Source organism: Pleuronectes platessa, chromosome 16, assembly GCF_947347685.1.
Source record: "Pleuronectes platessa chromosome 16, fPlePla1.1, whole genome shotgun sequence".
Lineage (NCBI taxonomy): Eukaryota > Metazoa > Chordata > Actinopteri > Pleuronectiformes > Pleuronectidae > Pleuronectes > Pleuronectes platessa.
In genome coordinates, this window is record NC_070641.1 from 4,599,494 (window position 1) to 4,611,440 (window position 11,947).

Here is an 11,947-nt window from a genome sequence, read left to right on the forward strand (position 1 = left end):
TGATATATGATAAAGCAACACTTCTTAGTATTAACACTCCAGCAGCAGTAATACAAAATCACTAGGTGTGAGAAGTCTGAATCCTAAATCCTATCAGTGTGTAACATCCCACCATATGAAACACTGAGAGAGGGAAACACCAACACAGAATACATTTATTGTGGTAATAATTTAATGGACACCATGTTTACAGAGTGTGTGTGTTTGTGGGTGTGTGTGGGTGTGGGTGTGGGTGTGTGTGTGTGTGTGTGTGTGTGTGTGTGTGTGTGTGTCTAGCTATAGTTATAAGAGCCAATTTTGGTTAAACAACATCATTGTGAGGACATTTTGACTTTGTGAGGATGTTTTGACTGGTCCTCACAAATTCAAAGGGTTGTTTTAAGGGTTAAGACTTGGTTTTAGGGTTAGATCTAGGTTGGGGTTAGACATTTAGTTGGGGCTAGGGAATGCATTATGTCAATGAGGATCCTGACAACTATAGAGAGACTGTGTTGGTGTGCCTGATCCTGACCGAGGGGTCAACAGGTGACAGGTTTAGTAGCATACACAGTTATATAACAGGAATCTATAGGTTTTCTATCAAGAGTAGGTAACTTATACTGTCAGTCTGTTTCAGTTTATTCTACTTCCCAGTGTCCTGTGTACAGCGTTTGATTGGTAGAGCTCTTTGACCTACAACTTAAAAGAGTATTTATGTACTTATATCAGGAAGTCAGAGAGATAAGTTTCATTTAACCCGGTTTCTTTGTAGTTTACCTCAGTGAAGTTTTGTTTAGTTAATACAGTTCGTATCTGCTCAAAACTAAGATACAACATTCATGCTGAACAGACCTTCAAGTCACAGATGGCCAACATGGTAACTTTTAATGGTGAATCATAAAATTGCTCATTAGTTGAGAGAGCATGTTTGACCTTTATGAACTAGACCACATGTTCACACTGCCAGCTACAAGATCAGCAGATACCCATCAACTTATAACGGTATATCAGGTTTCCATACTGGCCTTAAGGCCTGTTTATCATAGTGTAGATTCTTGAACCATGAAAAATCAGCTTGCTTTATAAATGTACAGACACATAAATCCTAATAGATTTGGTATACAGCATTACAAAATGTTTCAACTGAAGCTTTCAGCATCATTCCATAGTTGCCCCAGTGAAAACTTGTGTGTGTTTTTGTGTTTGTGCGAGTGAGTGTGTGTATAGTTTTGACTTCTTTATCTTCAGAGGCAATGGGGCACATGACAGAAATCCACATCAGAATGATCAGGCATCTGTTAAAGTGTTTTTTCACTTCTTCACAGTCCTAAAAAGATAAGAAATAGATTTTGGCTTTAAGGGCTGTGTCTTGTGCTCCAAAAGCACAACAAGTTCATTGTTTAGCAGCTGCAAGAAGCTCAGTAGAAAAAGTATCACAGCAGCAGGGGAAAAAATCATTTTATGATATAAAAAAACTGGTCACTTCAGGGAAAGGGAGTAGAGGAACACTCACACCTCAGAGGAGGACACATGACTTGGGAGGCCTGAAGGGGTTATCACTGGAGGGCACCCCGGTCAAGAGAGGGTCTTTGTGGGCATTTTGCAAACAGAAGGTCTTCAGTTCTGCAGCGGCCTGAGAAACCTGCATAATATACAATATATCAGGATATTAATTATTATAATAATAATATATGATAATGCAGTACGACAGCAGTTATACAAAATATTTACTAAGTATTATTATGTGAATCCTAACAGATACAATGTGTAGCATCCGACGATATGAACACCAACAATAAAAAAACTATATACAAATATTGTTTATATATAAAGACATTAGGACACGGATAATGCTTGGTTGTTTGTGTGAACATTTACTTATACTTCAGAGCAATAACATCAGAAAAATCTGCACTAATAATACCTGTATTTGAAAGCAATTGGTATTAATTTTCATGTGTTCTGGGAGTGTCTGAATTCTAGAGGACCATTGGCTCTATCGTCTTCAAGCTGTTTGTATTCACACTGCTCTGTTCTCCTGTCACACTCATTCTGAATGACTCGAGAAATCTGGTTGTTACTTTAACTAAAAAATGAACACAATTAGCGGAGCTTGTACTACTCCCTCTCCTTTAATGTTTGGCACCTGACGTACCTGGATCTTGTATACTAAGTGTTCTCGACTGCTTGGAATCAATAAATTGTCACTCTATGACAACATCTGGGGGTGTAACCAAGATATAAAATAACTGGGATGGTTATCTCACTTTCGACCTCGAGTGACAGTTATGGGATGATGGTGAAGGCTCAAATGTAGTGTTACTATATCACAAGTAGAGAAGATACTTGAAGCTCCTTCAGCAACAGACTGCTCCACCGTAAGTGTCTGAAGGAGAGCTATCGCAGGTCGTTCCTTCCTGCAGCAGTAAGACTTTACCACAAGCTCTGCTCCAAGCAAATCTACTGTACATGCACCACCACTATGGACTGTCACTTTAATATTCTCAACTGTGCAATATTCCCTGTACTATAGTCATTTATAAAGAAATTCTGTGCAACATAAACTGTTATGTGCAATCCATTCACCGTACATATTCTGACACATAATTTATTTCTTTACACTGATACTGGTTTAGTAACGTTGATATTTTGATATATATTGTTGTATATTTCTATTTCTTTATATTCCTTCACCCAAGTACTGCCTGCTACTTATGTGATGTATTATGATGCTGTAACATTGCAAATTTCCCCATTGCGAGACGAATAAAGGACTTCTTAATCTTAAGTCTGTTATTATTAACGACAATTTCCAAGATATATCTAAGTAATGTTTGCTAACACTTGCTATCATTAGCTATCATATCAAAGCTGTAGCAGTAAAACCTCTGAGTGGACTGACTTGAGCAAAGTGTGTGTTTTATTGAGTAAGAGGAGACTTGCGTTATCTTCTCTTTCATAAGTTACATAGTGTTACTCGGAGGTCATGCCGAAGCTGTAATGTATGACAGACATTATTTGAAAATGGGAAAAGCTGTTGTCGGGCTGATATGGTTTTAAAATGATTTGTGTGCACGTGTGGAGAGTTGTGTAACTATATATCTTACTCCTTGGGTTTAATCAGTTTGTAAATGTGTAAAACATTACGCAAATGCGTAAATTAAATCTTCAATTGTATTAGGATTTGTACACATGCAGACAAATCTGTAAATTAATACATAGATATTAGTGGCTGAAAAGTGTTTTGCTCCAAGAGTTGGACACACAAACACGTCATGAGTTATAACTCAGTCAGGCCTTGCCGTTTGCTATTTCTATTTCAATTTAGATGTTTTCAGTAGAAAAATAAATAAATGTTCCTGATGTGCCCTCTAAATTATAATAATACCATCTATATAACATTAAGACAGAAATATTGCCCAATGTCTGCAACCTAAAACCAAATAAACAAACTGAACAGGCAGGACAAAGTAAGCTATTCATTCAGACTCCTTGACACATTTTCAAATCTGATTACACATATATGGATGGAGATACAGTTAAACAAAGTGAAATCGCTACAATATTGAACCTTTAGGTTAGTGGTTTAAACTTCCACTTGCATAACACTCTAGTAATGAACTGAAGCTCCAATGTCAGTGGCACGTACTTAAGTGAGAAGTGGCTGCTCACAACAAAATTGTGTGCACTGTAACTAAACACAATCACCTGTAGACTGAGTGAAATTCATCTGTGATTTATCTGTTTTAGGGGGCTCCTCTTCCCCTGCCCGTGCACACACACACATACAGCCCCCCCCCCCCCCCCCCCCCCCCCCCCCACACACACACACTTGTCCCTATGTAGTTTTGAGGACACTCTTTGGCATAATGCATTCCCCTGCCTCTTAACCTAACCTTAAAGGAATAGTTCACCCGAAAATGAAATTTGCAGGCAGCTATCGCGAGTTCTTGCTGATGTCATCAAGTGCCCCTTGGTCAGGAACATAGAGGTGAGAGCTGTGCGGTGTTATCCGGAGGACGATAACATTGGACATTTAGGCCAAAGACATGGTGTAAATTACCTTGTTTTGAGTCAAATTTGAATGTCTGGGCTAACGGACACTTGTTTTTTCTTACGTTTGAAGAAGGAGTCAACAGTTACGTGAATTGTATTAGATATGGCTTCAATGCAGTTTAGCCCTGAAGCTCCAACAATGTTTGTGGTCGCAAACACTTCACCCACCTAGATGAGTTTTGTATGAATTTTCCTCTTTGCATATACGATCCCTTTAACCATCACGACTAAATGCCTAACCTTAACTTAAAACTAATTCTAACCCTAGCCCGAAAACCAAGTCGAAACAGTCAAACAACCCTTTGAATTTGCGAGGACCAGCTAAATGTTCTCAAAATGATGGTATTGAACCATTTGCTCTCATAACTATAGATAGACATATGCTAACACACACAAACACTCTGGAAACTTGTCTGACTTTTGTCCTAAAAATAAGCCAGCCGCCCAACAATCCCAGCAGTCACACAGCAGCAGCACAATCAACAAAGCCATCACTGTGCTGCACTCAGAGAGGAAAAGTCTGTTTGCCACCATTTCACTGCACACCAGGAAACGGGTGAAGTTTTCTTGTGTTGAAATAACGACTGCTTTTCTTCATTAGGGGATGTTTTCCTGTCCTTTACATTCGTTTTATTAAACCACAGGGGCACTGTACAGTGGAAAATACATATTCCGGCACACTGACATTATATCAACATCTCCTGTAACTTGAGAAAACTAGTTGTAAGAAGTAACAAAAAAAAAGAGGCCACACTATAATGGGAAGATTGTCTGCTGCACTGATTCTTTCAGTTACACTCTGATGACCTGTGAGTTTAGTTTCTGAGAAACATTTAAAGAGAAGGTAATTGACAGTGAGAGACAGTCATGGGTTGAGCGGAATGTAAAGTTCAGAAAGTGCATAGTTGTGTTGACGAACCTTTATCCTGTTGACACTGGCCTCCAGACGAAGCTGCTTCACTGCCTTCTGGGCCAGGACCAAACTGCTGTTAGGGGCGCTGTTGTTTGACATGACTGAGCCAGGAGAGCAGGGAGAGTGATCCAGCCGTCAGCTGCACGCATCCTTCCCTCAGTCCCTGGCTGCAGTAACACACACACCCCAGTCTGAACCTTCAAAATAAAACACACACTCATCCCTCTCTCAGTCCATGGCTGAAGTAACACACTCCGGTCTAAACTTTCAAAATAAAACACACTCCTCCTTCCCTCAGTGCCGGGCTGCAGTTACACACACATTACGGACTATAGTTCAACCACACACACATGCTACATTAGAGAAAGTGCTCACTCGTTGACAATGTTTAATTTTTGGTTGTGTATTACATACAATTTAAGCAACACTGTAATGTAAAATGAACTACATAGAAGTCAGTGTATAGATAGGTAGATAGACAGGAGCATTATCTCAGCATTTAAAGTTGTTTTTTTTTGTTGTACCCCTGAGACTCGGAAGTGTTTTGTGGACTCAGACACTTCACCCAATGTGCGCCGATGTGCGCCCCAGGATGATGCGCACTTCATCCTTCGGTGCACATCATCATGCGGCGCACTTCATCCTGAGGCGCACATTGTCCTGTGGCCGCATCATCCTGCAGCGCACATCCTCCTGCAGCACACATCATCTTGCAGCGCACATCATCTTGCGGCGCACATCATCCTGCGGTGCACATCAAAGGAGGAGGGCTGGACCTCCTAGAGCTAGAAATTCCACCCCACATAACAGCCTTTTGATTAAATATGATATTCTAACATTTAACAATACAGGACAAAATCGATTTATGTATGTGGGTCTAGATACAGCATTAAAGTCATGAAGTTATTTTGAGAAGTGATGGCCTATGTCAATGGCAAGATAAAAAAAAAGAATCAACAGAAGAATACGGAAGCGTATTGCATTCATTTTTGTTTTTTATTTTTTTGGGCATTTGTAACTTATACTGTGTTGTGCATAATTGTTTGGATTGATCTTGGAGGGGGTCTCGCCCGGGGCGCAATTCCATGTAGAACCGCCACTGACCTATATGATGAGTGAAGTTTCATTTATTGGTGAACTATCCCTTTAATGGGGACATTGACAGTAGGTGTAGCTGTTCGGTAGAGGGCGCTAACTACACGATCCGTAGCCAAGCACAGTGAAGAAGAAGAAGACGGTTCAAAGGTCAAAGTGAGATAGTTTCCGGAGGAGCTTGGGGGGTCACACACGGGGGGAGACGATTTCAAAATGCTGTTACGTGTGAGTATTAGCAGCAGTTCTACTGAACCAGTATGTGTCACAGGGAATCCGTGGTTTTATAGGAAGTCGCTGGTTAGTGTCGTACTTGTGTCGTGTTGTTGACCGCGTTAGCACGAAGCTTGTGTAACGTTGCTTCATGTCATCACCTCTAAACCTGTCAGCTCCACACCGACTCCTCTGGGGACACGGAGTAGCTAGCTAACTGCGTAGTGGAGCCCACATGATGGCCACAGGCAGATTCAGTAAATATTTAACGTTCACTGGAGGTCCCAGGGAGTTTGTGGACATGGTGCTGGGACCTCTGGCTTCTGGACAGGCTGTGTAGCTCACTGCTAACAAGCTGAAGCAGAGCTGATGTGCTGGGAACACCTGGAAGCTCAGCTGGGCTGTGAGATCATGGTGACACGTGCAGTTGCACTTTTAGATTCAACACTATGTTTACCTTCCAGAGATGCACGTTACCTCTTGGATCCGACACACAAAATATCTGTGGTTTATAAATCATTGTCCAAAAAAGAGATCTTGGATACAACCTCTAACGCTGAAGTACTTATGACGGATTCAAGTTTAGACAAGCTTTTTACTCACAGATGTAATTATTTAAGTCAAGGCTCATATCAACAGATGGAAGAATGAACAAAAGACGTCTGCAGGATCTCTAAGTATTCAAAAAAAGCAGCTGGAAGACAGTACAATAGATGTCATGTGTAATATCTTTTAGAATATATTGTGTTCCCTGATTTTAAGTAGTATAATAATTTGCTATTATATGTTATAATGGAAATAACGAAAGTGGAAACAAATTCTTTGATTGAAAAGGTTAGTGTACAGTTGCTCTCTATCACGATACAAGATTTCTTTTTAGTGTGTTTTTTTTCATGGTCATTTACACAACTTCTCTCACTAACTAAACAGACTCCTATGTAAATAAATGAGGGGAGAGCCACAACTGCACTTTCAATGGTCACTGAGAAACAAACTTCTAAAGATAGAATACCTAAAAATGGAATGATCCCACTCAATAAATGCCATGGTTCGAGCAGCAGTTAGTTGAAAAGATAAAAAAGAAATGCATTCCAATGAAATGTGTACATGAAATAAACCTTTCATTACAGTCCAATACTTTGGTTAGGGTATGTCAAGCTTGAATAGAACTCTCAAATTTTAAAAAGTATGTTCGCTTTGATCCAAGATGAAGTTTTTAAGCTATTTTGATAGATTTCCAAAAATGGTCATTGGACACATACTGTCACTGTGTTCTGGTGTCACTTTGAAATTCCAGTATCATGATATGAGATTGTGGACGCTTGTATTGCATTCAATTTTTTTCCCATTGCATTTGTCAATGACACTTGTTTCCTCTTATTACATGGCAATGGGCTGTAATTGCTGAATGAGTTTGTGGTTCTTTCTGCATGTCTGTCTTTCAGAGGGTATTGCAAATCGGAGGGTTGACACTGCAACACAGCCGGTCCATCCACCACAGTCCTGTATGGAGGAGTCCTCTTATACCGATGGTTGTGGAGCAGACGGTGAGTGAAATGACCTGAACTGGTCGGCTGTGTGTTGATCCTGCTCTGTACAAACACATGCCCAAAGAATTCAATAAGTAGACCTAGTCTAATACCACCAAGCTCCAAACCTCACCTGAACGCTCCGGAGATTTGTTGTGAACGCATCTCAGCGGAGAATCTCCTGCTGTGTTGTGCATGTGTGAAAGGAAAACTCAGCAAAAATCGGCTTTAGTTAATCCCCACAGCAAAGTGCCAACAGCTGTATTGATTTCATAGATGTGATTTGCCCTCTGTTGTTGACTTGTTCGGGAGACAATGTAAATGTAGTAATTTCTTCTGCTGCAAGCTTTAAATCCTCCCACGTCCAAGAATCTCTGATCACATTGACGGGAAAGTCTCAAAGATTTAAAAACAGTCTCCAGTGTGTATTCTGTTATTTTTTATTCAAGGCGGTTTCATATATTGGAACAAACTGACTTCAGTGGTGTAGAAAGTAGCAAACCAATCAAAAAACAGTACAGTATGCTTGCACTATGTAGGTTTTTATTATCTCACTAGATTCAGTGGTTTTGGTGTATTTTTGTTTTGGGTAATTTAGGATTTACTTGTGTTTTTTTTTTCAGGGGAGAGGAGAACGAGCATATGACATCTATTCCCGCCTCCTGAGGGAGAGAATCATTTGTGTAATGGGTCCTGTAAGTGTTGTCCTCAAAGTGGAAGTTGATGAAGAGTAAAGTGTGGATGTTTCCTCTTGTTTACATGTTCTCTCCCTGCTCTGCTCAGATTGATGATACAGTCGCCAGTCTGGTTATTGCCCAGCTGCTGTTCCTGCAGTCAGAAAGCAACAACAAACCCATCCACATGTACATCAACAGTCCTGGTAAGAGCCTCACTGAAGACGTGCTGTCCTAAACTTGAGCATGGTCCAAACCACTGTACTGTCCTGGAAATTGAAGTATTACTCTAGAAAATGGGGTAATAGCAGTTTTCAAAACTGTAATGGTTATTATCTGATCCATATGTTTAGGACATTTTGCTTGATTTCTCAAAGAACAATGAATGGATCTTAATGAAAAAAATCTGTCCTGTTTAGGGGACTGATATTTTTGAGTGTGTGCAATTCGGTGCAGATCAAAATACCAATTTTGATAAAGTGAATAACATGTTGTGGTCTTAGAAGGGGGCTGTTGGGCCCTGGCAGAGTTGTCGTTAGATTAGTTAAGTCTGTTCATTCAATTAATACATTTTACACAAAGGAAAAGGAAGACAAAAATTAATATAAATAACACAACATTAATACACATAAATCCCTTTTTTGTCTTTTTCAAATCACCTAAAAAAAATCATTTATTAATCATTAGCCGATGTCATAATATAGATGTTACTCAATAATTTCATGCTGATTCATTATTTTTTTCTTAATACATTTTCTTAAATTTTCTTAATAAATTAGAATGCACTCTACTGAGTGAAATAGTAGTTTCTTATTTTAGGGATGTTCTATCTGTAGATTTGATACCTCTATTTGATTGACAGCCCATAGCTTTAGCATTAATCTGGTTCCGGATAATCAAATAATTTATTTCCTGACAGTGAGTATCTTTGTTCTTCCAAAATATTTATGGAATATTGGAAAGAAAATAATAATTATTACTAAAGGGAAACATTCACATTCTATTTTCAAGTTTCCATTTCAGTATTTAGTTCATTTTTTCATTTCAACGTTCAGTCACAACTTGATTATTCAGAGGATTACAATACAATAAAAGCATTTTTGTCAAAGTATGAGCCGATAGATCTGTTCAGCATCTGTTTTCTTTCCTCCCCCCTCCCAGGCGGTGTGGTAACAGCAGGTCTGGCCATCTACGACACCATGCAGTACATCCTTAATCCCATCTCCACCTGGTGTGTCGGCCAGGCTGCCAGCATGGGCAGCCTGCTCCTGGCAGCAGGAACCAATGGGATGAGACATTCACTGCCCAATGCCCGGATCATGGTGCACCAGCCCTCAGGAGGTGCCAGGGTAAGCGCCATTAAATCTGATCTGAAGCCAAATATGGAGTAAAGCTGCCAAAAGTGTGGAAGCGATTATTTAACAGAACCAGCGAAGTAATATTTCCAGTATGTTGTGTCTCCAGGGTCAGGCCACAGATATTGCCATCCAGGCTGAAGAGATCCTGAAACTGAAGAGACAGATCAATGCCATCTATGCCAAACACACGGGGCAGTTGCTGACAACCATTGGTAGGTTTTCTCAGCACTTTAGCTACAACCCCACTCTGCTCCCAGACATGCACTGAACTCCGGAGATTCTCCGCACTTTTTCTGGAGGAGGTGCATGTGTGAATGAAAATGTACAGACTTTCTCCGTCTGGCCCTCTAGTATAAAGTCTGCATAAAGTCCATTGAACCCGATGTGAGACCACAGAGGGAGTTTGTGGTGATAAGAGCTGAGGCTGGTGTATTTGTGCTATAAACAAAATCGTGTGATCTCCAAATTGGAATGAATACGTTACTTCCTGCCTTTGCCTGCTGCACCACCTAACCCAGCTGACACTGCAGCCGCTCCTGCCTAACTTCATAAACTCAGTCCAACAGAAAGTTCTTTAAAACAAAAGACACCACCTCACTAATGACTAGTCACTTATAACTTGGTTATTATAAATGAATTCCTTGCAACAGGCATAGTAACCTGAGCTGGTTGTCCTTGTCACTCAGAGAGAACCAACTCTCCTCTTCAGTCCTCTTCACATCTTTCTTGTAATCATCATAGATTAGAATATAGAGATGGATGACATGCAGCCTCCCTAAAAGTGTAGCCAAAGCTTCTTGATTGCCCCCTAGTGGCTGGCTGCAGTATAGGTCATAAACCATGACTCCTCCATGACAGCGGATGGGACATGGAACTAACTAAAGTCCAAGTAGACGTTAAATACACGTTTCTCAAAGATGTTTTCCCTCGTTTTAGATAGTTCTTATTGCACAAATTTTTGTTACTTCATTTCTGGATAATGGGACGAAGAGGAGTCGTGTTGTCCATCTTTATGTTCAGTCTAATGTAATCCCATCTCCACTTATCACCTGTTCACATTGACAGTATCAGTAAATAACATGTGGGTGTACATTTAAGTCTTTAATGGAAGGAGGTCTGTTTTTAAGGAGAGCAGAGAATGCAGTGATCCGTTGGAATAGGCCTGTCATAAAAGGATGTTTTCTTTCTCTCCTGTGTCTTAGAGGGTGTGATGGAAAGGGATCGCTACATGAGTCCAATTGAAGCACAGGACTTCGGTATAATAGACCGGGTCCTGGTCCACCCGCCCCAGGCTGGCCAGGACGAGCCTGAGCTGGTGCAGAAAGAGCCAGCAGCCACTGCAGCCAGCACCACTCCAGCTCCAGAGTCTCACGATTCGGAGCAGGCCCCACCTGGGACCAACCTCCCCTCCTCCTACAAACCTGAGCCGTGAACACACTGTGGCAGAGCTGTCTCACTTCTGCAAGCACTTCTTCAGGATTCAGTGGCTGACAGCTCCCGAGAGCAAAGCCCCTCCTCCATGGTCGTCTTAAGTAGCCACTCTCTCCCCCCAAAGTAACAACACTATGCAGTATGCACATGTGGTAACACCATGTTGGCTTAAACTATCAGGAGGCAACATACCTTTTACATGGAGTGAATTCATTGTTGGACAGTTTTGTTTTTAACTGTTTGACATGTTGATATATGTGGTCTATGAAATAAGTCAAATTCAGTTACTAGTATAAGTAGTAATGCATAATTTTTTGTTCCCCCACATTATGTGAGAGTGCACCTGTGGATTGCTCCTGGTGTCTTTGTACTCTGTTCAGTGACAAAGGAATCTATCCACATGCAAGTTGATTATGACTCAACGCTGAGGAAAAGTAGAAAGAGATGAAGAAGATACTCCACTCTGGGTTTGTTGGGGGAAGAGGAAGGCTGTTACGAATCTGGAGTATTCTTTTCCTGTACCCCTTAGCTGCAGACATGCCCAGCGGTACTTGTATTACCTGTATTTGAATATTCATATTTGTAATAAATGATTATTTTGACCACAATTCACAAAACATTGGCGGTTCATTATCCGAATATACATCCACACTGCGGAGTTGAACACAATTGGTTTGTTGATCTCTGCTCATTGAGTTTAAA

At 40.6% G+C, this 11,947-nt stretch overlaps 2 protein-coding genes across 2 annotated transcripts; one reads left to right on the plus strand and one right to left on the minus strand.

Moving 5' to 3' along the window:
* Nucleotides 1–160: 160 nt before the first annotated feature.
* si:dkey-204f11.64 (uncharacterized protein LOC100537752 homolog) lies at nucleotides 161–5,158 on the minus strand. Its single transcript, XM_053443307.1, has 3 exons — nucleotides 4,955–5,158; nucleotides 1,495–1,621; nucleotides 161–1,306 (listed from the first exon to the last, which is right to left on the minus strand). Exons 1-2 carry the CDS (start codon nucleotides 5,045–5,047, stop codon nucleotides 1,496–1,498), a joined length of 219 nt encoding a protein of 72 aa, XP_053299282.1. The 5' UTR covers nucleotides 5,048–5,158; the 3' UTR covers nucleotides 161–1,306; nucleotide 1,495.
* A 991-nt stretch (nucleotides 5,159–6,149) lies between these two features.
* On the plus strand, nucleotides 6,150–11,853 carry clpp (caseinolytic mitochondrial matrix peptidase proteolytic subunit). Its single transcript, XM_053443562.1, has 7 exons — nucleotides 6,150–6,268; nucleotides 7,699–7,800; nucleotides 8,406–8,477; nucleotides 8,566–8,662; nucleotides 9,618–9,805; nucleotides 9,921–10,026; nucleotides 11,017–11,853. The coding sequence occupies exons 1-7, from the start codon at nucleotides 6,257–6,259 to the stop codon at nucleotides 11,244–11,246; spliced, it is 807 nt and encodes a 268-aa protein (XP_053299537.1). The 5' UTR covers nucleotides 6,150–6,256; the 3' UTR covers nucleotides 11,247–11,853.
* Nucleotides 11,854–11,947: the final 94 nt, after the last annotated feature.